At 39.8% G+C, this 25,754-nt stretch overlaps 3 protein-coding genes across 4 annotated transcripts in view; 1 reads left to right on the top strand and 2 right to left on the bottom strand.

Moving 5' to 3' along the window:
- recql5 (RecQ helicase-like 5) overlaps positions 1 to 3,149 on the bottom strand; it is a 37,067-nt gene extending 33,918 nt beyond the window's left edge. Inside the window, exons 1-3 of the mRNA XM_017494695.3 lie at positions 3,001 to 3,149; positions 2,630 to 2,751; positions 1,159 to 1,674 (exon numbers count right to left, since the gene is read on the bottom strand). Of these exons, the coding sequence (XP_017350184.2) occupies positions 1,159 to 1,674; positions 2,630 to 2,751; positions 3,001 to 3,094 (732 nt within the window). The 5' untranslated portion in view covers positions 3,095 to 3,149. The remainder of the gene's footprint in view (positions 1 to 1,158; positions 1,675 to 2,629; positions 2,752 to 3,000) is intronic.
- Positions 3,150 to 10,120: 6,971 nt separating this feature from the next.
- Positions 10,121 to 23,853, top strand: cdr2l (cerebellar degeneration-related protein 2-like). The gene is made up of 6 exons (XM_017451847.3): positions 10,121 to 10,481; positions 10,588 to 10,712; positions 18,958 to 19,070; positions 20,522 to 20,670; positions 21,650 to 21,814; positions 22,054 to 23,853. Exons 2-6 carry the CDS (start codon positions 10,634 to 10,636, stop codon positions 22,931 to 22,933), a joined length of 1,386 nt encoding a protein of 461 aa, XP_017307336.2. The 5' UTR covers positions 10,121 to 10,481; positions 10,588 to 10,633; the 3' UTR covers positions 22,934 to 23,853.
- Positions 23,493 to 25,754, bottom strand: part of arhgdia (Rho GDP dissociation inhibitor (GDI) alpha) — a 25,341-nt gene continuing 23,079 nt past the window's right edge. For both annotated transcript variants that reach the window (XM_017451871.3, XM_017451880.3), the window contains exon 6: positions 23,493 to 25,405. In XM_017451871.3, coding sequence (XP_017307360.1) covers positions 25,206 to 25,405 — 200 coding nt within the window. In that variant the 3' untranslated portion in view covers positions 23,493 to 25,205. The remainder of the gene's footprint in view (positions 25,406 to 25,754) is intronic.

Genomic DNA, 25,754 nt, shown 5'->3' with positions numbered 1-25,754 from the left:
GTGTTTTTGCAATTTAATAAATAACTAAATACAGCATTAGAGTCTAATTAGATTGTCAGACCTGGTAACCCTGAGGATTATTATCTAAACATTAAAGCCATAACATTAAAACCACTGGCCTGATATTGTGTAGGTCTCCCTTGTACCTACAAATCAGCTCTGACCTGTCGAGGCATGGACTGCACAAGACCTCTGAAGGTGTGCTGTGGTATCTGGCACCAAGACGTTAGCAGCAGACCCTTTAAGTCCTGTATTCCCATAGTGCATCCTGGTGCCATCTCTTCCTCCAGGTAAGCGACACATACGCACATGGCCATCCACATGATGTAAAAGAAAATGTGATTTATCAGACCAGGCCACCTTCTCCTATTGCTCCATAGTCCAGTTCTGATGCTCATGTGCACATTGTAGGTGCATTCGGCGGTGGACAGGGGTCAGAATGGGTGATGCACTTTGTGTTCCTGCACCTTTCTATCATAACTAGCATTAACTTTTTCAGCAGCTTGTGCTACAATAGCTCTTCTGTGGGATTGGACCAGACGGGCTATCCTTCACTCAGCACGTACATAAATGAACCTTGGGCACCCATGACCCTGTCGTTGGTTCATTGGATGTCCTTCCTGACCATTTTTGGTAGGTACTAACCACAGCATACTGGGAACACCCCACAAGACCTGCCGTTTTCAGGAACTTTGAGACCGGACTGTTCACTTGCTGCCTAATATATCCCTCCCCTTTACAAGTGCCATTGTAATGAGATAATCACATAAAAAGTGTTGTTGGGCAACACACTGAACCCCAAGTTGCTCCCGATGGCAAGTTAGTGCCTTGCATGGCAGCTCTGCTACCACTGGCGTGTGAGTGTGTGTGCGTGACCCAGTAGCTGCTGTTTTAGTTAAGATGTAGACCCTAGAAAAGTTTATATCAGTCTTATTTTTCTAGGAAATATATGGTACACACAGCAATCAATAAGAAAATGTGCATGTAAACTTTTTAAAAATGTTTACAATTTACAGTTTAGTTGAGCTGAAGACTAAATCTGTGCATCTCTTCAGCCTGCGATGACTTAATAATCCCACAACTATGGCAATAGCTTTTTTCTGAAGTTCTCAGAAACTGATGTACCCATTATTTTATAACAGAAAAAAAATGTCTGACCTTCTCAGCTGAGTATCCCCCAAGCGCTTCCTTAGCAAACGCATGCAGATGAACATATGGGTCAGGCAGCAGATCTCGAAAGATCACGTCGTACTTCAGGTTTTTCCGAAACACTGGAGTGGAAAAAGTGAGTGGTGATCTCAGCCTCAGTGAGTGTGCAATGTCCTCCTGCACCCGCCTGGGTGCTGTCGCTGTCAGGGCCACACAGGGGACACCAGGCAGACGGGCGCGCAGGTCTCCCAGCTTCAGGTAGTCCGGTCTGAAATCATGACCCCACTGGGAGACACAGTGGGCTTCATCAACTGCCAGGCAGGCTAGCAACCTGCGGGAGCACAGAGAGCTCAGGCAAGGCTGGAAGGCCGGAGAAGCCACCATCTCAGGAGTGATATACAGGAGCTTGAGCTGAGGATTTTCACCATGCAAGTCAGCCAGGATCTGTCTCCTCTCTCCAGACGGGAGCTTCGAGTTTATGGAACATGCCGGTATGTTCAGTGCTTTAAGGTGCTCTATCTGATCCTAAGACAGGAAGACAAAGGGAAGACAGAGAGCACATAAGCATGATGCAGAAATTTGTAGTGGACTACATTTTCTGTACAAAAGCAGTAAATTTCAACTCAATTTTTTTCTCTGAACCACACAGTACTATAACACCAAGGAAGGAAAGGACAGAATAAAATGCGAACTAGCAGTAAGCTGTCACTGAGTAATCACTTTCATGAATAAAAAGGAAATAAGTGAGAGTGTGCAGTAGATGCAATTTTGAGTGGCATAGCAGGAAGTGTTGCCAACTTACTGCTCCAGAGATAGTAGTACAATCCTGAGCTCAGGTTAATCCTTGTGTGAGTTTCCTCCCGGTTCTCCGGTTTCCTCCCCCTCTTAATTTGGCTATGCAAAATTGCCCAAAGGTGTGAATGAGAGTGTGTATGAAGGTGTGTGTGTGTGTATGCGTGTAGGTGTCCTGCAATGGCCTGTCATCCTATCCGGGGTACATTCCCACCTCTTGCTCCTCGTTCACTGAATAGGTTCTAGATCCACCACAACACTGACCAGAATAAAGCAGTTACTCAATATGAATGATTGAATGCATGAATGTTGCGCTTCATCAAAGAGTGCAGGAATAACCTGTCAGACCACATAGATGATCAAACGGTATGGTAATGAGTTTCACTTTGAACACATTCGTACTAATGAACAATTCTAAAAATCCTAGGAAAGTTATGCTTATTTGTTGTTTTTAGTGGTCAGATTATTTGAAGTTATGCCAAGATTGAGTGGGTGCTCACGTCAAGTACCACTCCTGAAGGTCCTGACATAAGACAATAAGCAGTGCTCCTACACCGTAATAAATGATTTGTCAATGTTTAAATGAATGGTTAATACTAATACTAGACAAAAGTGCACATGCAGCATCACAACGCACCATATTACATTATTTAACAAAGAAAAGAAAGAAAGAAAAAGAATCATTTACCTGTATAAGTGCAATCAGAGGAGATATGACCAGGGTGATGCCAGTGGCCAGCACTGCAGGAAGCTGGTAGCACAGAGACTTCCCTGCCCCGGTTGGCATGCACACAAACACATCCCTGTCACCTGCGTTTAAAGGGATAACGACAGTAGATTAGCGCTTTTAGACTACTGTCACGTGAAACCAGGTTTAAACTGTTATAATCTATTATCTTCAAAAGCAGTGATGTAAGCTTTAAACGTCCAAAACATTCAGAAGATGTATCAGGACAAATGCCGATGTGGTGAGCTGCGACAATTCAAACTAGCTAGCCAGTTCAATAACATCCAAAACTATAGTAATCTTCCAAACAAAACCGGTTTCTGAAGGCTTACCTTTCATCACCGCTTTAACGACATTCTCTTGCTGCTGTGATCGGAACTTTTCAAACCCGAAATGGGTTTTCAAAGCTCGCTCAACAGCAGTCATGTCTTTCCCCTAAAACACACACAGCCTGCCAACTTCACTCAGCTACGAGAAAGCCGAGGAGTCGCACAGAAATGACGTCACCCGCCGAAGCAAGTTTTCTTTTTGTAAACTCTGCATCATCTTTTTCTTTTCTTTTCGTTTTTGTTGCTGTTGATTGTCCCTTTGTCTCCTTATTGGAAATTTTTCCATTTTGTTTGCCAGGACGCAAATACTAACTTTAAATTGATTTTGCGTGATGCTACTTCTCACAAAAAGATTCGGATATTATGTACATTGGGAATATTGTGATTTTAATGGGCAAATATAGTACACACATTTTTCCACAATCATCCTCAAATGTAATCTTGTTTTTAATAGATTTAATTCAATGCCCCATTTAGATTGGAGAATAACAAGAAAGGCTTAAAGTGCTTTTATAAACATCACAATGTTTTTTTGGCTTCTTTATTTATTGTAGCTGTCATACATGTTTATATATATTTAGATAGATAGATAGATAGATAGATAGATAGATAGATTTTTCTTATACATTTCTTGCCAGAGAAATCCCTAACATTTACTTCTGGATTGAAAAATAATTGTCTAAGCAAATGTGTCGATAACAGTTTCTCATTCTTAACATTTACTTAGACATGAAAAATAAAAAACAAATAATTACAGAGCAAACTCCATACTTTTTTTTTTTAGCTGCTATAAATTTGATTCAAGTACCAATTTTGTGGTGTTGCTGTTCTTATATCTTATGCGATTTGATATTAAAACAAATAAACGTGCATGCATAGTGGCTTAGTGGTTAGCATGCTCGCCTCACATCTCCAGGGTTGGCCCTGTGCATGTGGAGTTTGCATGTTCTCTTCGGGCTGTGGGGGTTTCCTCTGGGTACTCTGGTTTCCTCCCGCCAGTCCAAAGACATGCATGGTAGGCTTGTTTGTGAATGTGTATGTGATTATGCCCTGCGATGGATTGGCACCCCGTCCAAGGCGTACCACACCCTGTGCCCTATGCTCCCTGCGATAGGCTCCAGGTTCCCCACGACCGTGTAGGATAAGCGGTATAGAAAATGGATGGATGGATGGATGGATGGATAAATAAATGTTGTATGTCGCCACCTGGTGGAATAGCCTCTTCTTTAAAACACCTTCACACTCATGCTCACTCACAGTTAACTCAATACTTAATTTGATCATATCTAATCAGTGTACTTACTTTTGGATCTTATTTCTGGATCCTATATCAGACGACAAGTGAATATTTCTCTAAAAATGAAGATTCTCCATCTACTACTCTTACAGACAAGTCACGCCAATTTACACATGATTTTCAGACACTTTACATGTTGCTTCACACATTTTTTTTTCCACATGTGGGTATTAAATATGATTTAACATATCTTTAATTGAGTTCACATGTATAGTGCCAAGGAATAAGGGCATACTGAAATGATCATGTTTTTCATGTGTGATAACATATTACTCACATAATCACACATGACATGTATACTATTTATGGTAATCATATACATATACAATGAAAATAAGAGTAAAGATTATTTAGGTATATGAATTACACATGAGGTCAAATCTCTCAATACAGATACTCAGGTCAGTTCATTACAATAAATAACCTTTATCCTGTGTATTCTGTAAACACTCCTTTCCTGTCAATTAAGACAATTTCTAGTCCCATATTTACTAAAAAAAAATATGATAAACTTTCATATTCAGTGTTGTGTAATTGGTTACACCTCGTTATGAAAGAGCAAATATATAGTTCAAATTCTATTTTTTGGTCCTTCATTCTTAGTTGTATATAGTGAACATTGTATGTTAGTGCTCATAGCTTTCCAAAGCACCTTCTTTCATATTGTTTTTGGCAAACAAAAAAGAGTAGAACCTCCCTGTGTGCACAACCAAAAACTAAGAATGGAACCTCCCCTGAACCTCAAAGTGATTAATTATTATTATTATTATTATTATTATTATTATTATTATTATTATTATTATTATTTATTTTTTTTTTTTTATCTTGGCCCTTAAGCTTCTCCATTTGGAGCATTAAAATTGGACTGTTAAAGAGTGAAACACAAAATTCTTGGCTGGACAAATCCAGGATCCTTTTGCATCATACTAAATAAAGTAGCAGAAATTGGCACAAAAAGCATGAGTCCATGGAGCCTTCCTGTTTGGTATCAACAGTACAGGCTGGTGGTTGGAGTGTGATGAATGTTTTCCTGGCACATGTTAGCTACTCACTGAAACACTGTGCACAGGGCTGAGAAATGGATGAGTAAGAAGGTAAGACTGTGCAGCAGTTCAGTGTAACACAATCACTGTAAATCAGTCCTGCACAACACATGCAGCATATTATAGAATCCAGGCTCTAAGCCAAATTCAAGCTGTTCTGAAGGCCAGTAGAACCACAACATTTAGCTATTAGCTAGGTGTTCCTAATAAAATGACAACAGAATATTTCAATATGATTGAAAGACACAGTATTCACCTAGTGATATAGTGCTGTACTTGAGCTCAATATATACAGATAGACTGCTACAAATCATTCTGTCTCTCACAGATTTTACATTGTTTTACTTCATCGGTTCATAGCTGATTTTCACAGTTAAATGCCCGGATATACAGCATATAAAATCCGAGAATAACCATTACTGGGGCTGAATAGATGCACAAATGGTTCATTGTTAATGAGGGATAATAATAACTGAATTAAATACAGCAAAACAAGGTCGAAGCTCACGGGATTCAGTATGGTCTTTACAATGTATTGTCCTCATACTTTGTTCTGAGCCGTGGTTAACCCTGGAAGGCCAGGACCTTCAGTATTTTTATCTCTGAGCTGGGTATAGCATAGTCCATGATAAGAGAAGTGGAGAAAGGCTTGGAATATAGCTGTTTTATCTGCACCAAGGAGGGATCTGATAGCATAAGAAATAGCATAATACCAGCAGCAAAGAACCCAAGTTGTTACTCAGTACTTTGGACAAAATGGCTGCTAATGAGATAAGTGGAAACTTGAATGTAGTTTACATAAATATTAGTTACTTGCCTTGAAAATAGGCATAGAAAAAGTACAGTTAACTGCAGAACTATCGATACACAATATTGATAAAGATCTGTTAATTTTTTTTAATTGCTCCATTGTTTGATCAAACAATCAAAAAGGAAGGAAATTGTAATGTCCTATGCTTCACAATGTATTGTTTTATTCCTTCAATTAAAAAAAAATGCTGCTCTTATTGTGCTCAATGGTACTTTTAACTGTTTATGTATTATTAAAACCATTATCTGCCCTGGGATGCACATTGTTGCAGTGGGTAGTGTTACTGCCTCACAGCTCCAGAATCCCTGGTTAAGTCCTGAGCTTGGATTACTGTCTGTGTGGAGTTTCTGTGCATGTTCTCCCAGTGTTCCCAGGAGAAGCTCCAGATCTACCATGACCCTGACTAAGGACTAGTGATTACTGAAGATGAATGAATTAATGAACTATCTGACTCTTTTGTACTGCAAAGATTTTTGCTTTATCCCAATATAATGGAATGCAAAGGGATTTTCCACATATGTAATCATATATTTATAGCTTGAGGAAACAGGAAATGGTCAAAGGGCGACAACAGCGTTCCTGGAGACTGAGCGCAAATGAAAAAAGCTAAATAGTTTAAAGGTTGTGGATTTGTTCGCATATATATATATATATATATATATATATATATATATATATATATATATATATATATATATATATATGCTTATATATATATATATATATATATATATATATATATATAATATGCTTCTAGTGAGCTGTGTGTGTGTGTGTGTGTGTGTGTGTGTGTGTGTGTGTGTGTGTATGTGTGTGTGTGTGTGTTAGCTGTTTTTTTTTTTTTTGAGTGGTTTTAACCGGACCTTTGGTACTTAATGTCGTTCCAGCTCATGTACATGTGTTGGAATGACAATAAAAATCCTTGAGTCCTTGAATATGGTTTAAGGGAAAATATTAAGTTCTTATGAGAATGATTTGGGTTTGAGTAAACTAGATATTTCCTCCAGCTGTTTGAGTGCAGTACAATCATTTTGCACATCCTTTTAAAGGGTAGCAATAATTCTGGAGCTGACTGTAAATAGTGAAGTTAATTATTCATGTATTTCTCACTGGCTGTTCTGTGTCCTGTTTTCTCAATGTCATCTTTGTATATTGATATGGAAGCCGAGTGAGCTTCTGAATATCAGTAAAGTGAGCTCCTCAGAAAATCGGGTTTGTCTTTGTCCAAACAGTCTGCTCCTGATCATGGAAATAAGCAATTTCAGAGCTGATATATACTTTCTAAATCACTAACTAAATCAATAACACCTGATTAGTGGAAATTCCCTTTGAACAGAGGGAATTGATTGCACCCGGTTTTAACTGATGTTGAAGGTCTGGCCTCAGGGAAGGTGAAGGCAAAGACCTTCATTAAATGAGCAGCACAGCAGGACAGATATACAGTCCTTCCTTTCCTGCTACAACCTCTCCATTTCTCAAATGCTTTTACAGGCAAAGCTACCCCTCTCTCAAGAATGCTACCTGCATATCACAGTCTGCTGCTTTTCTGAAGGCTATGCGTGTCTCATCAAGTGTGCCTGGCTAGCTGTGGGTTTGAGCTCCACTTTGGGGGGTGCACAAACTAGTGCACTCTCAGTGCTGGCCCCAAGCCTGGACAAAATGGAGGGCTGTGTCAGGAACCTGTAAGACCTGTGCCAAATCAAATATGTGGATCATAAACTGGATTTCCATAATGGAGACGGATGATCCGCTGTGGCAACCCCTAACGGGAGCAGCCGTAAGAAGACAATGTGTGTCTCAGCAAGTAATTCAGACCTTGAAAAAGTGAAATATTTGAAATAAAATCAATAAAGCAGACCTCGAAAATATAGTCGACATTTTATACCCTCCTGCTATGGTTTGGCAGGTTTGCTCTTTATTTTCTGAATGGAAATTTGATGGTTCTGAAGTCATGTGTTTTGGTTTTATAGTTGAGTTTATACTGTAAGATGAACACAAATTGTTAGATGCCAAAAAATAATGAAAAAATGAAAACAGATGCTTTACATCCTGGTTCGACTCAGACACAGTGTAAAATGAGATCTTGTTTGCCTTGATATCTTCTGTTGATGAACCAACACTAAATAATACAGATTTCACGGTCTGCTGAACCCACAGCTAATCCTGTAAGGCCTCCAGTTCCCCATTGTCTTATTTCTAGCCACTATTGTACCTCTTGAATAAGTGAGCTTGTGAAAGTCTTATTCCTGCTGGAGGAGGAGAAGAAGAAGGGGGAGGAGGAGGAGGAGGGGAAGAGGAGCAGGAGTAGAAGGAAGAGGCGGAGGTCAGTCACAACAGCCAGGGTTGCCAGATTGGATTGACTTTTTCTTTCTCCCATCACATATTTAAAAGCCCCCACTTGAGGGTTGGCTAATAATTCCAATAAGGGCCATTTTCCAAAAACATGATTAAAAATAGATCTCACCAAGCATACAGGAACTTGGGGTGCTGAGTACGCTGGTATAAACCTATGACTGCATGATCTAGGGTGAAGTTTACATGTTAATTGTATATTTTATTTATGTATTAAAATATGCATTTAGCCTGCCACATTTGTCATGATCATAAAGACCTAACTGTCCCAACTGGTTGCTCACTGGTGACATATATACAGTAAAGGGGAGCAACCAGGGTTTTGATGTTGCTATGTATTTTTGTTTCAGTATAAAAACAAACAAACAAACAAATAAACAAACAAACAGACACAGACAAACAAACAAACAAATCAATAGGCCTACATAAATAAATTTACACCTTGACCTGCTTATGTACATTTTTTTTCTTTTTACTTTAGTACTTATTTACTTATTTATACAGAACCACAGAAAATGATATTGTCCATAAATCTTTGGTCAGTTTGAGAACATGCTGCTGAGCTTTTACTCTGCACATCATAATAGATGGACAAAGACATTTCTCCACATAGAAGCCATGTTGCCTAATGACATAAACTTAATGCATTTATTTTAATGCAGGTTTACCAAAACCACTCCTTGAACACACTTTGCATTCCGGCACAATATTGGAAAAAATTTTCACATCCAATGAAAATAAACAGAACATTTTACACACTATCTATTCTTTCCATCCTTTCTCTCAGTGCTATGAAGAATATAATGGAACTAGTGATCAAATTCCAGTAACACACGGGAGGACTCCCCAATATACATTTTTGGGGGTCCTTTATGAGGGGTCCTTTAAAGTGCACTTATTATGGTTTGTTATGATTGTTTCAAATATTACCTTTCATGTAGTGTGTTATGTAGCTGTTTGTGAATGTAAAAAGTCTGAAAAGTTTCAAAGCACATGCCGGAGTTATTGATTCCCAAAAGAAGGAACCGATTCTGAACAGCTGAAACGAGTTGTTAGTGATTCCAGACTTACTTCCTGTACTAATCTACGTAGATTTGCAACAAAAAGCCCCGCCTCTGGTCTACATCACCTGCTGGCTTGAAACTCATGGTAGTGGGCATTTCCTTTTCGAAACCCCCTGACAGAGGTAGACCAATCACTACAGACTGGGATATCTGACCAGTCACAGCAGAGTATACTCTCTGAAAGGAGGAGTTTAGAACGAATCTTTTACAACGGATGATTGAACGAGTCGTTTGTGACACTGTGGGTAAAAAAAAGTAATGCTGCAATTTAAATTAAGAGCACATTAAAGTGTTTTTTGACCTTGGATGCATGTCCAGTCTATTGTATGAGACCTTTAAAACAAAATTAGGCACGTTTCAAAACCATAATAGGTGCGCTTTGACGCTTCTGGGGGCGTCCGGGACAACCTCTCTCCAAATCCCACCTCATTTCGAAATCGCGCGTGGTTGAAAGCGATCAATCTGGCAACACGTGCAGCAGCGAGGACCAGCCACCTCACCAGCTGCACGAGCCGAACTGGATGTCGGGAAGTCGACAAAGAGGACGGGGAGGTGATGTCGGCGATTAGCACGAGAGTGGGAGGGACTCTGTGTTTTGACAAAACTAGCTGCCATCTGCAAGAAATAGATTTCTTGCCAAAAACAGCTGCGATGTGTGCACTTTATTGAGGAGCAGCACTGTATACCGTATTATTATTATTATTATTATTATTATTATTATTATTCGCTGCAGATAGAGGTGCAGCGGTGTGAACACATCAGTGATGTCAGAGCTGTCAGCTGCGGACAATTCGCCTGCTTTTGTCATTCATCGCTCTCTGACGCTCATGCAGAGCTGATCAGACTCTTTTTGTTCTGCCATCACTACCATCACCGCTTTGCATAATGTCCAAGCTTTAAACAGGTCCACGTTGCATGTAAATATATATACATATATATTTTTTTCTTTCTTTTCTTTTTCTTTCTTTCTTTCTTTCTTTTTTTTTTTTTTAAGTCACCATCCTCCTGCTTCATCCTGATCAGTTCAGAAGAGGCTGGTGAACATCGTCTGCTGTGGGAGAAGTGCCTGATGCTCGGTGCTAGCAGGATGGAGGAGTTTGTGACCGAAGAGGACGAGCCATGGTACGACCAGAGAGACCTGGAGCAGGGTGAGTCCATGATGGAGCATTCAACATCTGCATTAGAGACTGAGTTTAGCAACAACAAGCATCCTTTCAATGAGAAATGAGAACAGTAAGATTATACAAAGGCTTTAATAATGGCCTGCTCCGCTGATGTCATCGGATTAGGAGATGATCTGTGAAGGTGGAAGATTGATCGAGCCCATCATTTAGATCATGAGATACATGATGAATACAGCGTGTAATGTTAATTTGACAATCTGTGAAAAATGATCAGTCGTATGTCCTCATCCCCAGCACCAGCTGGTCACTGGGTTACATCTCAGCGTGAGAATAAAGCAACGTGCAGGCCGTCTTAAAGTCCTCATGAAATCAACACTGAAGTCTTGTGGCTTTTAGTGTGAATATGTGTGCCTTATAAACTAGTGTGCTCCAAAAACAATGTCAGAATTTTGAAGATATTCGCATTCAAAATATACAGTCTCTCTCGACCACCAATGCAGATCGACGGTTTCGACTACAATGTTTTTGCACTTCAGAATGCAGTTCTGTCCAAGCAAATGCTCTCTAGAATCCGAAGTGTCCTACGTCTAACGTTATAAAAATCACCTCGAGTGAAGTTGCCGTCGTTGAGCGAGAGAAATCATTTCAGCAAGCATGGGTCGCTAATGTGTCTTTGGCTGTAAGTTGGTTATGAAGGAAATGGCTTGAATTCATTGAATTTCAATTTTTTAAATTGACATTTTTTGCCACGTACGGCAAAATGAATTACATGTGTTCCCTGATCTTAAATCTTTGAACGTGTTTTCCGAGTTTCACTTGTGACATGGGCTTATTTTCTTTGTTGTTGAATTCTCGAATCTGATTGGTCAGACTGTGGAAGGAGTCTCCTATATCAATGCTTTGTAACAGTAAGTTTTCCTCCACAGGAAAGTCTTCAGGACTGTGCACTTTGTGCTTTCTCGTCTCCCGGTAACATGACAAAATGCATTTTATTCCCCGTCTCATTAACTATTAAGGGAGAGGCTGTTAATGGAATGGCTGTTTATAGTTTATGCTATAATGTAAGTGATCATTTTCTCGTGGACATTCTACAACATTAAATATAACCATAAATTGTTAAATAGTATGACATTAACAAAATAAAAATGTTAATAGTCGTGGTACTGTATAAGTGGAATAAATGACGTCTGGGTTTGCCGTTTATAGGAAAATAATCCATTCCAGGGTGGTAACGACATCACAGCAGCCCATCTGTATTTTTTTTCCCCCACAACAGCACTCCCTATTGTGATTTTTTTTCCCCTTACTTATTCATTCTTCATTCACACTATCAGTTATTTTCATTTTTATCTACAGTATGTGCATCACTCTGTTCCTTCTTCTCCGCATCATAGCTCTGAATGTAGACCATTCATTTTCAATCCTCTCTGCAGAGAGCAATGAATCCACAAATTCGTCCCTGTGTTTGTGTAATAGTGCTTACGATGATGTTTTTGCCCTTTTCTGACCTCTGAGCAAGTATTTTTTTTTTTACATTATTTATATTGTTGAGTGGAGAAATGTGCATTTGCAGGCATTTTCCAAGGTCTACTTCAACACCATTTAATGACACGGTCAGTTCAGTTAATCTAACAGTGTGTTGCTGTGATTTAGGAACTTGAAACATGAAACTGATCTGTGGGATGTGAGAAGGAATGTGCAGGGAGGGGATTCTCACCATTTGTGGCGACGTGGAACTTGGATTTGCACACAGAGTTCTTGGCTCAGAGTGGTTGTAAAGGAGTTGGGAGAGAACTCAAGTTGCTTTCAACAATGACAACATTTCAAGAACAATAAAAACCCACCGTAATGCATTTGAATATTTTTACCTACGTTGTTTTGTTAAACGTGACCAAGCAGAGAAAAGTACATCAACAATTTAATTTTCTTTCTTTCAATTCTAAAATATTGATTGTTTTGATGTAACTGCAGTGATCTCATGTCAGGAATAAAGACAGCATTTACAGGTCTGACACGTAAAAGTAAGAAGCTAGGTTTCCTGCATGTTGATGCCTGCTACATCTTGAAACTACACATTTTAGATGTTGAGTGGAGCCAGATCATATCAGTTCAGTTGTATTTGACTCGCACTGTGGCAATTGGCTTTGCAACAGCTGCACATACACACAAATGGTCTCCTGTTACGAGAACTCCTTATTGATCTTCCTCTGTAAACATTCAGTCGAGAGGATTGGTGGTACTAGTCCCTACAGAGAAAAGCCAGGAAATTACAATAGATCAAAACCCATTGGTGCTAGATAGCAGGGATTTCTCTCAGGTAATAGCCTGAGACTCCCATCCCTGGCGCTGTAGTACACGTAAACTATTATTATTTCCACCTGAGCCAACTAATTAGCAAATTGAGTCGACATGGGCATCTTAGTCTAGATATTCAAGGAACATGCTAACATGTTCAGGGCAAGAGTATTCCAGGGTTAGACTGTCTGACGATGATCTGAAACATGAGCCAGTTCTTAACCTCGTACTGGAGTGATATTTATGCTGCATTCAACTAAAATTGGAAATGAGAAGTCTAAACTCGGGAATACGCAATTTTCAAGCTTGCCTCATTCAAGCGGCAAAGTGAGGAAAAAGATGAAGTGTGTGGTTTGTTAGCAACAAGCTAGCCAGCTATCATGAGTTTATGATGTATTTACTTTGTCTACACAGCAAGCTGTATGCTCAGCATTAATGCAAACAGTATTATAAACTCATTTAAAGTAGTGAAGTGATACTTTATTTACTGTTCACTGTGTGAACAGCCATGTTGACACAACATCATATGCTGAAGTTGAGGAAACCTTCATGACCTTCCAAGTAGGAATTCCAAGTTTTATATGTTTCCAGCCCCCCCGGTGAAGTTTGGAAATTCTGAGTTATGAGCTTTACTCGAACGCAGCATTATCCAGTGATCTGCTCGGACTGTGAAATATTGACAAAATAATATATTGCAATTATATTGCTACTTATTGTAATAGCGATAGCAAAAACACACTTGTGAGCCCATGTGCACTATGCAGGCAGTGAAATAATGCTTTCTCTACCTTATGTAGTGCAAATTGCAAGCCATTTGGTATAACATCCAGACTCTAATGTAACTTAAATGCGGTACTTTATCATGACAGCATGTCAAAAACACAAGTCTCTCGACATGTATCCCTCATGGTCAGTCTAATACAAAAATATCTTGTATAATACCCCCAAATGAAATGCTTAATTGTTTATTAAAGAAAGCATAAAGGTATAATTTGGGGATCTGAAGTTGTCATTACAACGAAGAGAGTCGTTGTTTCACAGCTATGAGGGTAATGGGTATGATTCTTAAGGCCTTCCCCAAGCTGCATTTGGGATTCTTTCAGTGAAAGTAAAGTTCACACGGTCTGTGAGAAGCCAAAACAACCCCCATAAGTTTACAGGCTTTCATACTCTCTGCAGTTTGGTTACGACTTCAATTATGAATGCTCCAGTCACACGCTTTAATGTGTACAATGTTTGTCCATGGAGTTTGACAAACATGCATGTGCATGACAGGATAAGAAAGGTCTGTGCACAGCATTTGTAGTAGTTCATTTTCTCTTCGCAATTACACCATATCGAAGCCACACAAACATCTTTTTTCTACAAGAAGTTTACCATGGCCTGTAGGCCTGAAAGAAAACAGTCGGCTGTTTATATATACAGGTCCATCTCAAAAAATTTGAATATCGTGGAAAAGTTTATTTTTTCCATAATTTAATTAAAAAAGTGGACCTTTCATATATTCTAGATTCATTACACATAAAGTGAAATATTTCAAGACTTTTGTTGTATTAACCTTGATGATTACAGCTCATGGAAATCAAAAATCCAGTATCTCAAAATATTTTAATAAAGAATTTAGCATACAGAAATGTCAACCTGAGAATCAGCTAATTAACTCAAAACACCTGCAAAGGTTTCCTGAGCCTTTAATCTCTCAGTCTGGTTCAGGACACACAACCACAGTCATGGGGAAGATGAAAGTACATTTTGCATTTCATTTGGAAATCAAGGTCCCAGAGTCTGGAGGAAGATTGGAGTCACAGAATCCAAGGTGCTTGAAATCCAGCGTGAAGTTTCCACAGTCAGTGATGATTTGGGGTACCATGTCATCTGCTGGTGTTGCTCCACTGTGTTTTCTCAAGTCAAATGCAGCATCTACCAGGAGATTTTAGAGAACTTCATGTTTCCAACTGCTGAAAGCTTTATGGAGACACTGATTTCCTTTTCCAGCAGGACTTGGCACCTGCCCACAGTGCCAAAACTACAAGTAACTGGTTTGTTAACCATGGTATTTCTGTGCTTGTTTGGCCATGCAATTTGCCTGACCTGAAACCCAGAGAATCCTATGAGACACCAGACCCAACAATACAGATGAGCTGAAGGCCGCTATCAAAGCAACCTAGGCTTCCATAACCCGTGTGATAAAAGTTGTTGCAAAAATACCTCTTGGTGTTTTTTCATATGCATAGCTGATTACAGTTCATCACTTTAATACACTATTAACATGTCATCGCTGCATACCGGATATATTTTGAACTGCAGTAGCAAATATAATTAAAAGTAAAATTGTATTTAATTGAAAATTAAATATTACTTGTTAAAGAGGAGGATGAGTATTGAGGAATATGCCTGTAAACACCAACAAATATTCAAAGCCTATAAATTGCTGTTCGGCTCAGCTATACAGGACACTTAACACACAAAGACAAATTTGCATATTGTAATGTCACTACTGCAAAGCTTTCCTGACATTTGTTCATGAGAGGAAAGAGAGATAGAAAGTGGATTATGTAGTTGCCATGGTGTAGCCTCCATCTTCTCCCACTTTCTCTCTGGCTGCACTATATTTGATTAACTGTTATTAAGCCTGGGATGATGATATAGATGTTGAGGGGGAAGTGTTCTAGCTCCGTTTCTAACCGGCAGACACTCTAACAGCCCACTCACTAAGAGCTCAAGAACATGAGATAACTGAAGATTAAATATATGAGCGTATACAGTATGATGTATATTCTTGTATTCTTTTCAGTTTTTTATACATTCTTGTTTTTAGAAAAAAGACCAAGCTCAAAGTACATTTCCTATTAGATGTTTTACAGTGGAGTCTTTAATATGGGTTAATGAATTGGACTGTGGGGGGTGCTTCTGGGGTTTCCGCTGGGTACTCTTGTTTTCTACCCCAGGCCAAAGACATGTGCTGTTGGCTGATTGGCATCTCCAAATTTTCCGTAGTGTGTGTGCAATTGTGCACTGTGATGGGTTGGCACCCCATCCAGGGTGTCCCCTGCCTTGTTCCCCAGGTTTCCTGGGATATGCTCCAGGCTCCCCCACAACCCTGTGTAGCATAAGTGGTATGGAAAATGGATGGATGGATGGAATTGGACTGTATGAGGAACTCCTTAGTATTATAAGGTTCTATCTTCCATTTATTCATAATTCAGACGGCCCTTACTTACTAAGTTTATGTCTGTTAGGCTATAGCTAAAATATTCTCAACTTGTAGAGTGCATAAGCATTCAGTAAGCATTTACTGTAAATCATGTCTAAATGTGACATCAGCTATGTGGACGTAACTGAAAAATGAGGAAGGATGTTTTTTATTTTTATTTTTGGCAAAACAGTTTGTCAAAGCATTGTTTTAATAATATTTGAATATTCAGACTTCCACCTACAAATATGTCAAACGATTTTTATGGTGCAAAATGGTAAACACTGTGCTAGGCAGAATATTAAACCCATTACAGCTGGTACGCATCATAACATTCCACTTTAAAATGTATTTGATTTCACAATATCCTCGTGAGGTGGTGAGTTAACTTGCGGCTTGTTTAACAAGCTAACGGTCTCCTTAACATACAGCTACACAGCGCTCGTTCTCACTCTGTATTTTAAGCATTGCAGCTGTAATTAAAGTTTAATGAAATGCAAATATGACCTTGCTTACCTTTCAAAGCTCGGCCACTGAGACAACACGATGTATGAGAAGTAGTAAGAAAAATGGTTATTTTCATAGCAATGATACTGAACGGCAGTGTGATAGCAGTGACACAGTAGAACCCAGTGAATTTAACACATGCAGTGTTGTTATTCATTTAATTCTAACATCCTACTAGTGTCCAGTGTTTGAGGTATAACTCACATAAAACTCATATCACTTTTGTTTGTATGTAACATGACAGGCCTACTGCATTGATAAATTGTCCTAATGTCAATTAAAAGCAAATTTCTATGTAGGAGATGCCCTACATAGATGAATACAAACTTCTTAGGCAACTCATTCAGGTCTCCTTCTTCACATGATGACTTGAATAAATGTTCTATGAGAGCCTACATCCTGAGGCCAATTATGTGTTGGTGCTCCTGTCAGATATCCGCTAAAATACGGATATGGAAACTCTTCAATGTGTCCAAGTCAAATGTATTTTTTTTAAAGATATGTACACTCTTGGGTGGCATAGTGGTGTTGGTGCCTCACAGCTCCAGGGTGCAGAGTTTATATTGGAACTTTTGCATGCACTGTAGGTACACTGGTTTCCCAATAAACCTGTATGTAGGTAAATCTGACTTGGTAGTTGGATTGGCTATTCTAAACAATCCCTAGATGTAGTAGGATAAGCTCTAGATCCACCACAACTTTGACCAGAATAATGCGTTTACTGAAGAGGAATAAATGAATAAAGAGTGTGGCCTCCTCCGTGTGTTTTTGCGGATAACTGACTGGAAGAATTGTTTCTCACAACGCTGAGAACTCTTGAACTCTCGTCACTGTTTCCTAGCCTCTAGCTGTTTGTCATGTGATATTGATAGTTTAGCGGTGTTGATGGTATTTTTTTCTCTCTCATTGCTGTCTCTCTCTAAAACTCTTCCACCCCTCTCACTCTGTCTCAGCAGTTTGCCTATATCTTTATGCCTTTGTGTGGAAAACAAAAGAGCTGTGTCTTCACTGATAAAATGGGGGAAGGGAGAAGACCTTTCCTTCCTTGTGTGTGCAGTGAATTGTCTCCTTGGTAAAACCTACCCTGCTTGGTCTCCAGCCTGGAGACCTCTGGGAACTGTTCACAAACAGCAGTTACAGTGTGTCCCCATTCTCATGCATGATTTATACTTGGATATGTTACTTTATTTTAGCATGTTACCATGTGTGCAGCATTGCTGCCACCAATGGTTTCATGATTCATTGCTGCATTCAATACCTCTGAAATGGAGGTCAATGTTTCTGACCATGTTAATTATTCCCTATACAGTATATATTTATCTTCTTCACAGTCCCTGTGGATGCTAGAAAGCCAGGAACAGTGAGGAACTGCTGTGGCTTTATATTAGATGGTCTGCAGTGACAGAGAAAGAAATTTGATTTGCAAAAAAACATTAAAAAAAAAACAAACAGCTAGAGAGCAGCAGATAATGGTATAAATACAATGCTATTGATGTATAGCATGGTTTAATTAAATACCGCTTTCATTTTTCTGATACTCAAATAACAAAAGCAAATAGAACTTCACATTTGTTTTGTCTTTGGAATATAATTTCCTGGATTTAAAGGACATTATAAATGTGGACAAACCAAAATGAAACTTCCATCTACCCATTTTCGTAACTCGGGGCATGAGGCGAGGGACACCGTGGACCGGGTGCCAACTCATCGCAAGGCACAATCGCACACACGTTCACAGACCCATTCACACACTACAGACAATTTCGAAATGCCAATCAGCCTACAGTGCATGATTTGGACTGGGGGAGGAAGCCGGAGTACCCAGAGGAAACCCCTGAAGCATCACATGCATTGTGACTCTCGTGGTCCCTGGCTGTTAGCAGGGGTGATATCCACACGAGTCAAGGGATGAGGTGTTCGATAGGTTGTGTCCTCACTGTACTGGTATAATGGTATGGACAAAATTCTTACCGTAAGAATTACAATTAGTGTATCAGATCCACCGTCCCTCCATAATCCCCGCCCCCTTTTTTTTTTTACATTCTACATGTTCATCTGCAAATGATGGAAAAAATATATTACACTGACAACAAGAAAATACAAAAATCTACTGTGGTCAACAGTGTGTCAAGCTAGTAAGGCCTACTAGTAAGCAAGATCATTTAAACTCTCATTGAGCTTCACATTTGATAGTTTCCTGCTCTATTGCAGCTGCCCCTTTCCTTTATGTTTATGGTTCCCTTGTGTTGTCTCTCTTTGTTTGCTCACTGTCAGATCTGCACTTGGCAGCAGAGCTAGGGAAGACCCTTCTAGAACGCAATAAGGAGCTGGAGGACTCGCTGCAACAGATGTACATCACCAATGAGGAGCAGGTGCAGGAGATTGAGGTACAGCCCACATCTATTTGATGGGAAGATGTGTCACGTTGTGTGTGTGTAAGACAGCATGTACATGGACTTCGCCACAAAATATCTGCAGACTTTGAGAGGATTTCTCCCAACAGTGACCATTGTTGACTCTTGGCATGAGGCCAGCAGTGAGAAGTGTAAGCTTTGCTGGTAAATAAGATTATTTTGGGAGAGTGTGGGTGTTGGGGGAGCCTGCTGCTTGGCTGTCACGTTGCCAGTCTCTGCTGTACAAAGACGATTACAGAGAAGAAAACAATCGAGTGTACTGTTGTTGTTTTTTTTAAGGATGAATTTAGTCAGTTGTTCACACTTTATGCAGTATTTTACAGTGATGTGCATAGTCCCATCACCCTCTGTACTGTATATGTGTACTCTACTCCCCCAGTCAGTCATGCAGCAGCATTTCAGATCTGCCAAACTTTGCACATTTTTTGTAGTAGCTCTGCACTTTAACACTGGCATATGCTTATACAAGTATCAGTAAAATATGTCAATATTATTCTCCCAATAAAAAAGGCAGATTAGCCAGTTGACATACAAATCTTGAATAAGTGAAAATTGTGTAAATGTTTTGAGCTCTCCGATTAATACCTGACACTCCAGGAAGCCATGCCCCCTTCTTGTAATAACTGCATCAAGCTGGCAACCCATGGACCTGAACAGATTCCACAAGCTGAAATTCTGATCTATCATATCATATTCATCTTTTGATCTCAAACCCAAATGTCTTCAGTGTATAGCAAAAACAAAAGAATTGGCGTTGCTGTTCCAATACTTTAGGAGGGGACGGTATATAGTTAATATTAGTAAACTGTATTTATTAGGGAAGTACCAAAAGCTTGGCCACTGGAAAAAGAGGAGGGGGAATAAGACCTACACTGAAGTGTCAAATCGAACATGGTTTCAAAATATTTTAATGGGAATAATAATTAGAAATTAGAAGTGTTTTAAATGCTTGTTGTATTCTTAGATCTCCAGCTCTAGGCAAGACTATTGATTTATTTCTCTTCAGCGTTGGCAGGTTTGCCATTGTGAGAGTTTTAAAAATGGTGTACCCTTACAAGTGTCTTTATTAGATGCACCTAACATGTTGGCGTACTTTTCACAACCCAACAGTGAATATTGCAGGGTTTAAGATTCCCAGCTATGTAAAGGAACCACATACACTACCACTACATACCTCTTTGGTAGTGTGCTGGTTTCTTTCTACTGTAGGACATAATACAGGGGAAAATTGTGTGTATGTGTGTATATATATATATATATATATATATATATATATATATATATATATATATATATATATATATATATATATATATATATATATATAGCTAAATAGAGGTATAGATATTTCCGTTTCTCTTTCTTGCACAGGCAGAAGGCATTGGTTAAGCAGAGTGTTTTATCATATGTATTTTCCCTGCCAGTATTTGTCCAAGCAAGTGGAGATGCTACGGGAGATGAATGAGCAGCATGCAAAAGTCTATGAGCAACTGGACGTGACCGCTCGAGAGCTTGAGATCACCAATGAGAAGCTGGTGTTGGAAAGCAAGACTTCACACCAGAAAATAGACAGGTGAGTACATAACATACAAATTCATCACCTCATACAATTTCATAACCATTTCCCAACCCTCATATATTAATTACATTGCTAGAGGCTTATCCTGCTACTTTAACAGCATCCATTTTCTCCTCAGAGCACTACTCCTGGTAAGATGAATGTCTTTTTTTTTTTTTTTTTTTTTTTTTGCAGTTGCTAGTATACAGTTTTGGACGTTTTTCAATTGTCAGCTCTCATCGAATAGGAATGACTTTCGGCTGCTCGTTGCATTGTATCGTGTCACTACCATTGTGTAGAGCAGACATTTTGTCACTGCCACTGGTATTATACTACATGTGCCATTCTCAACAAAGCCTGGCATTTAATATATTAAAATTTAGCTTCAGAGCACATACGGAGCTGGCACTTATGGCATTCTTGTATACTCTATATCAAAGGCCAGGATCAAATTTATGGCACCCATTTACTGTCTAAAGCACATGCTGCATTATTTAGCATGGCAGTTTATGCTTGGCTATGAACAGACAACATCCAACAGAACCCACTGCTGATACGGGACATGCAGGTTAATACAGACATTGACAGATGAATCAAATGAATATTGTGTTTATAGTATATAGAATAGATTATTCGGTCATTTGATTGTAGCCAAACCCTATCCAACTGTTGACTTTTTTTTTTTTTTTATTCCCCTGCCATGGTATTCCTTCCTTTCTACAAAATCAATGACAATTTATTCAAACGTTTTAATGCAGTGTCCATAGATATGTTCTTAAAATGGATTGTTTTGTTGACTTACCTAAATTTAAAAAAAGAAATTAAGTTTTGTAAATATACAGTGCTCTAGGTAGACAGAGTTGACAGACTTGCTAATAGTTTACAATAAGGCTCTAAGTGTGCACATCTATTACATTAACCTACACATCCCTGAATAATCATTTAAAATGAGCAGTCAGTAGACGGTAAATGGAGATAAAATATGGGCACACAGGTTGACGAGCACCATGGAGATGCTGCAGGGCCAGGTGGACACGCTGACTGCCCGGGTGGAGGAACTGCGCACACTTGAAGAGCTGAGGGTTCTCAGGGAGAAGAAAGAGAGACGAAAAACTGTGCACTCCTTCCCTTGCCTGAAGGAGCTCTGCACCGCACCCAGGTATTATGTCATCTCTGCTCTGATTAGATCTAATTTAATTTGCCAGACATTTAGTGGTCAGAAAAGTATAAACTATTTGGAAATTTTACCCTCTGCTCTTAAGGAAACACATTTTCAACACATGCTGGGCTTTACTGTAATAATTTGTATATAAAATTAACAGTGTAGAACTTTGGAAAACTGTACTATAATATGGTCCTGTGGGGTTTTTGTACACATTACACTTGTTCCCTTTTCAGCTATGAGGATGGATTCAGGGTGTCTGACCCAGGTAGTGGTGACCTGCAAGAGCGGCCGGCAGATGATGAAAACGAGCATCTGCGTGCACTGGTTGCATCTCTCCGTGCAGCTGTATCAGCCGAACGTGGACGACGGGAGAATGCAGAGCGTGAGTGCACCGCTGTGCTGCAGGAGTTTGAGCGCTTGGAGCAGCGACTTCTGGGTGCCGAGGGTTGCCAACAACGCGTCCATGAGCTGGAGGCAGAGCTGCAGGAGCTACAGCAGCTACGCAAGTCACGTGCCTGCTTACTGGTTGCGGAGGATGGCCTGGAGCAGACTCTGCTCAACAGTGCCCCAGAAACAGATACAGCAGAGGATGTTGCAGGTGCAACACAAGAGAGTTCTGGTGAACCCCCAGTACGCAAGAGCTGCAGTGACACAGCGCTGGACGTCATCTCAGCGGTAGATGCCTCTGGACGACGCAAGGGCAGCTACGCACTTCATGCGAATGGTGTGCGCAAGCGTGGCATGTCTATCTTGCGTGAAGTGGATGAGCAGTACCATGCATTACTCGAGAGGTATGAAGAGCTGCTGGGCAAGTGCCGGCGCCACGAAGAGAATCTGTGTCATGCTGAGGTGCAAACTTCACGGCCTGTCTCCAGAGACCCGTCCATGAAGGAGTGTCGTGTAGCAGAGGCCACAACACAGCCAGCCACGCCATCACAACCACCCTCAACACCTGAAGCCATGGAGGGCATCAGCCGGCAGGTGGAGGCTGTGGACAAGCGGCTGAGCCAGAACACACCAGAGTACAAGGCTCTGTTCAAAGAGATCTTCTCACGCCTGCAGAAGACCAAGACCGACATCAACTCCACCAAAGGGAGGAAAAGTGGGAAATAGTTCTTGGCTTTTCTGCTCAGAGGAATGCATGGTAGGATCTATTGTTCTACCTCAATTAAGACCACAGTCTTAATTGTTTAAGTGGCCAGATTCAGTAAGCTGGCATTTGAAAAGGCTTCATGCTAGTGCAGAGCTAATCGGTAGAGTAGAATATTGGGGCTTACATGCCATGTTGGTGCACCTCAGCTGAGGCAGTGCATTGACCAAGCAGGTCATGTTTGATGGATCTTTCTTTGGTTGTTTGTGTTTTAAGGAAGATTGTTTCTCACTGTTGGTTTTCCTGGAACTTAACTCACTAGCAAGGTACCTGTATTTAAAAAAAAAGAAAAAAAGAAAAAAGGGGGCACACCACTGCTTATTCTTCCTATTTCCATAACTGTATGCAAGAACAAACTTATGTAATCATCTCTTTACAATATTAAAGACGCTTTGCTTATAAAGGTGGTTTGCACATTTATTACATTGAATGAATGAATGAATGAATGAGTTGATAACAGGATGGTCCTTATGACTTCAACCAAAAATAAATGGGGGGGGGGGCAAGAAACTAAAACAAATGTCATTTTGAACACTTTTAATGTTGACACAGATGAACAGTAATCTCCTTCCACAGTGATAGAATGACAGAAATACAAAGGAAGAGGCAAGTGCTAAAAATCTCCACGCAACATTACAGGCAACGTTGTCGAAGTAAAAGTGTGTAGAATACCGAACGCATTCACTGTTCTGAGATTAAACTTTAAGGTGATAACGGCTACGCTGGAGGACTGAAGAGAAAGAAGTCTACACTGCATCCAGATTGAAAGAACACCTCCCCCAGATCAGTATTGTCCATCTCACCTACCCAGACCTCAGTTAGAGTTTCGTGTTTATGTTTCAGAGGTCTTGATAAAGCAGCTTGTGATGGTAAATAGTGGAGGCACAGCCAGTGATGTTAATTTTTAGCTGAAGCATTTAATAGTCGAGGTCTGCAAGTGAAAACAGCCCTTTCTGCTTCGAGAAATCTCTTTAGCACTCAATGACAACTTGCGTAGACCACAAGGGCACAATTCACAAAGTAAGCACATGCCCGCTTCAGAAATGGACACATTTGGGAGAGAGAATTTCACTGGACAGAAAGTAGAAATGAAAGCAATAAAGGCAAGAGAAGATAGAGGGGGGCCAAAATTGAGTTGGTTTTTCAGCATAGTTCACCTATTTCTATTTCTACTCGCTTTCATGTTTTGGTTTATCCTGAAAAAACTGAGTGGATGAGGCACTAGATGAAATGATCCTTCCCAAGCAGAAGCAGCAGAAAGCAAAGTGAGCACCTTTGACTCCAGCCATGGGGGAATGATTGGATAATATTTATAACGGTTACACTTCAAAAGGCAACAACTTCCTCAACATCATGCTACAGGAATAATTTCTTAAGGCCACATGTATAAAATAAAATAAAATAAAATAAAAAAATGGTCAAGAAGACACACAGGCCACTACCAGGAAGGCTGATCAGTGGAGCTCCTCTAGTGGATAGGAGGTCACATTTGCAATAAAGACAGCTACATCTTTGAAACACTACATTATCCACATGCAAACAAGTCCCTGCTAGGAACAGATTTTCAATGTCAGCTATAACCAGCCACGCTAACCACTGCACACAGATTATCTCAAAAAAGGAACAAACATCACTTTCCCCACATGTATAGGGTTGAGGAAAGCCATTAGCTCTGCCAGTGGCAAAACATTAATAAGCGGCACCATTTCCTTTACTTTTAATCAAGGCAGATTATGGTTTAAAAAAAAAAAAAAAAAAAAAAAAAAAAAGAATAAAGAAAAGGAATGTAAGGAAATATGCACGTAGGACACACATGGGTAGGGTAAAGGACACGGAAGGATAAGCATGGGGGATGTGAAGATTACCAACAGCCATGTCAAAAGCATTCATGTTTTTGAACATTTTTTCCCTCTCGTTTTTTTTTTTTTTTTTTTTAAACTTTTATATACAAACAAAACAAAAACACAAAATTTGGATTGTGCACATTTTTGTTTGTTTTCACATATATATTTTTCATGAAAATCCTCAATACTCATTCACTGGAAGGGAGTGAAGGGGAAGAGCAAATGCAAAGAATGACAAATGGTAGGAAGATGGACGGAGTGAGAGCCTTTTTGTTTGTTGATTAACCAGTTATTCCATGATGATGGTATGCATGAAGGAAATGTGGAGGAAAGAGAGGGAGAAAGAATGGAAAACGATGAAGAGGAAAAACAGCTGAGGTTCGAGAGCGGCTTAGTCTTTCCAGTCCTTCTTGATGTTGAGGTTCCACTCCCAGGACAGGTGGTCGTGCTTGTCGTCGTCGGTAAACTTGGACTTTATGTTGTAGGTGCCGCGGGCCAGAAGGCCCTTCGGCGCCTCCTCCAGAGGGGTGAGGAACTCGTACTCGTTTGGCCGAGGCCCATAACTTCCCACCATGTAGTCAGACTTGTCAACTATATACAGAAAGAATGAATTAAACCAGCTCACGTAAAAGCAAGCTACACCAAGCCAGTTTATTAGGTACACCTACTGTAAACATGTGCTTTGCTGGGATAAAGTTATTGACTATGTTTTTAGCCACAATTTATCAGCATCCTCTACCTCATCGTTTCATCATTTAAAATGGACCACCAATGAGCAGATATTTTTTTGGTGATGAAGCATTGTGTACCAACAAGGTATATAATTAAGTAATCAAATGGCCAATACGTGTATAGGGGTTTTACAGATTTTTAAGGTATGATTACCTAATTTAAAAATATCACGGTTTCACAGTATTTTGTAAATGGTCGGTGGTGCAAA

This window comes from Ictalurus punctatus, chromosome 2 (genome assembly GCF_001660625.3).
Source record: "Ictalurus punctatus breed USDA103 chromosome 2, Coco_2.0, whole genome shotgun sequence".
Taxonomy (NCBI): Eukaryota; Metazoa; Chordata; class Actinopteri; order Siluriformes; family Ictaluridae; genus Ictalurus; species Ictalurus punctatus.
The sequence above is the reverse complement of the archived record's forward strand: the minus strand, read 5'-3'. Positions and strand labels throughout refer to the sequence as shown.

Excerpts from the sequence above, each read along its gene's own strand:
- cdr2l (XM_017451847.3), top strand. The coding sequence starts at position 10,634 with ATGCTCGGTGCTAGCAGGATGGAGGAGTTTGTGACCGAAGAGGACGAG. Across the intron at positions 19,071-20,521 it reads AGCAGGTGCAGGAGATTGAG|TATTTGTCCAAGCAAGTGGA; the intron begins GTACAGCCCACA and ends TTTCCCTGCCAG. Across the intron at positions 21,815-22,053 it reads GAGCTCTGCACCGCACCCAG|CTATGAGGATGGATTCAGGG; the intron begins GTATTATGTCAT and ends TTCCCTTTTCAG.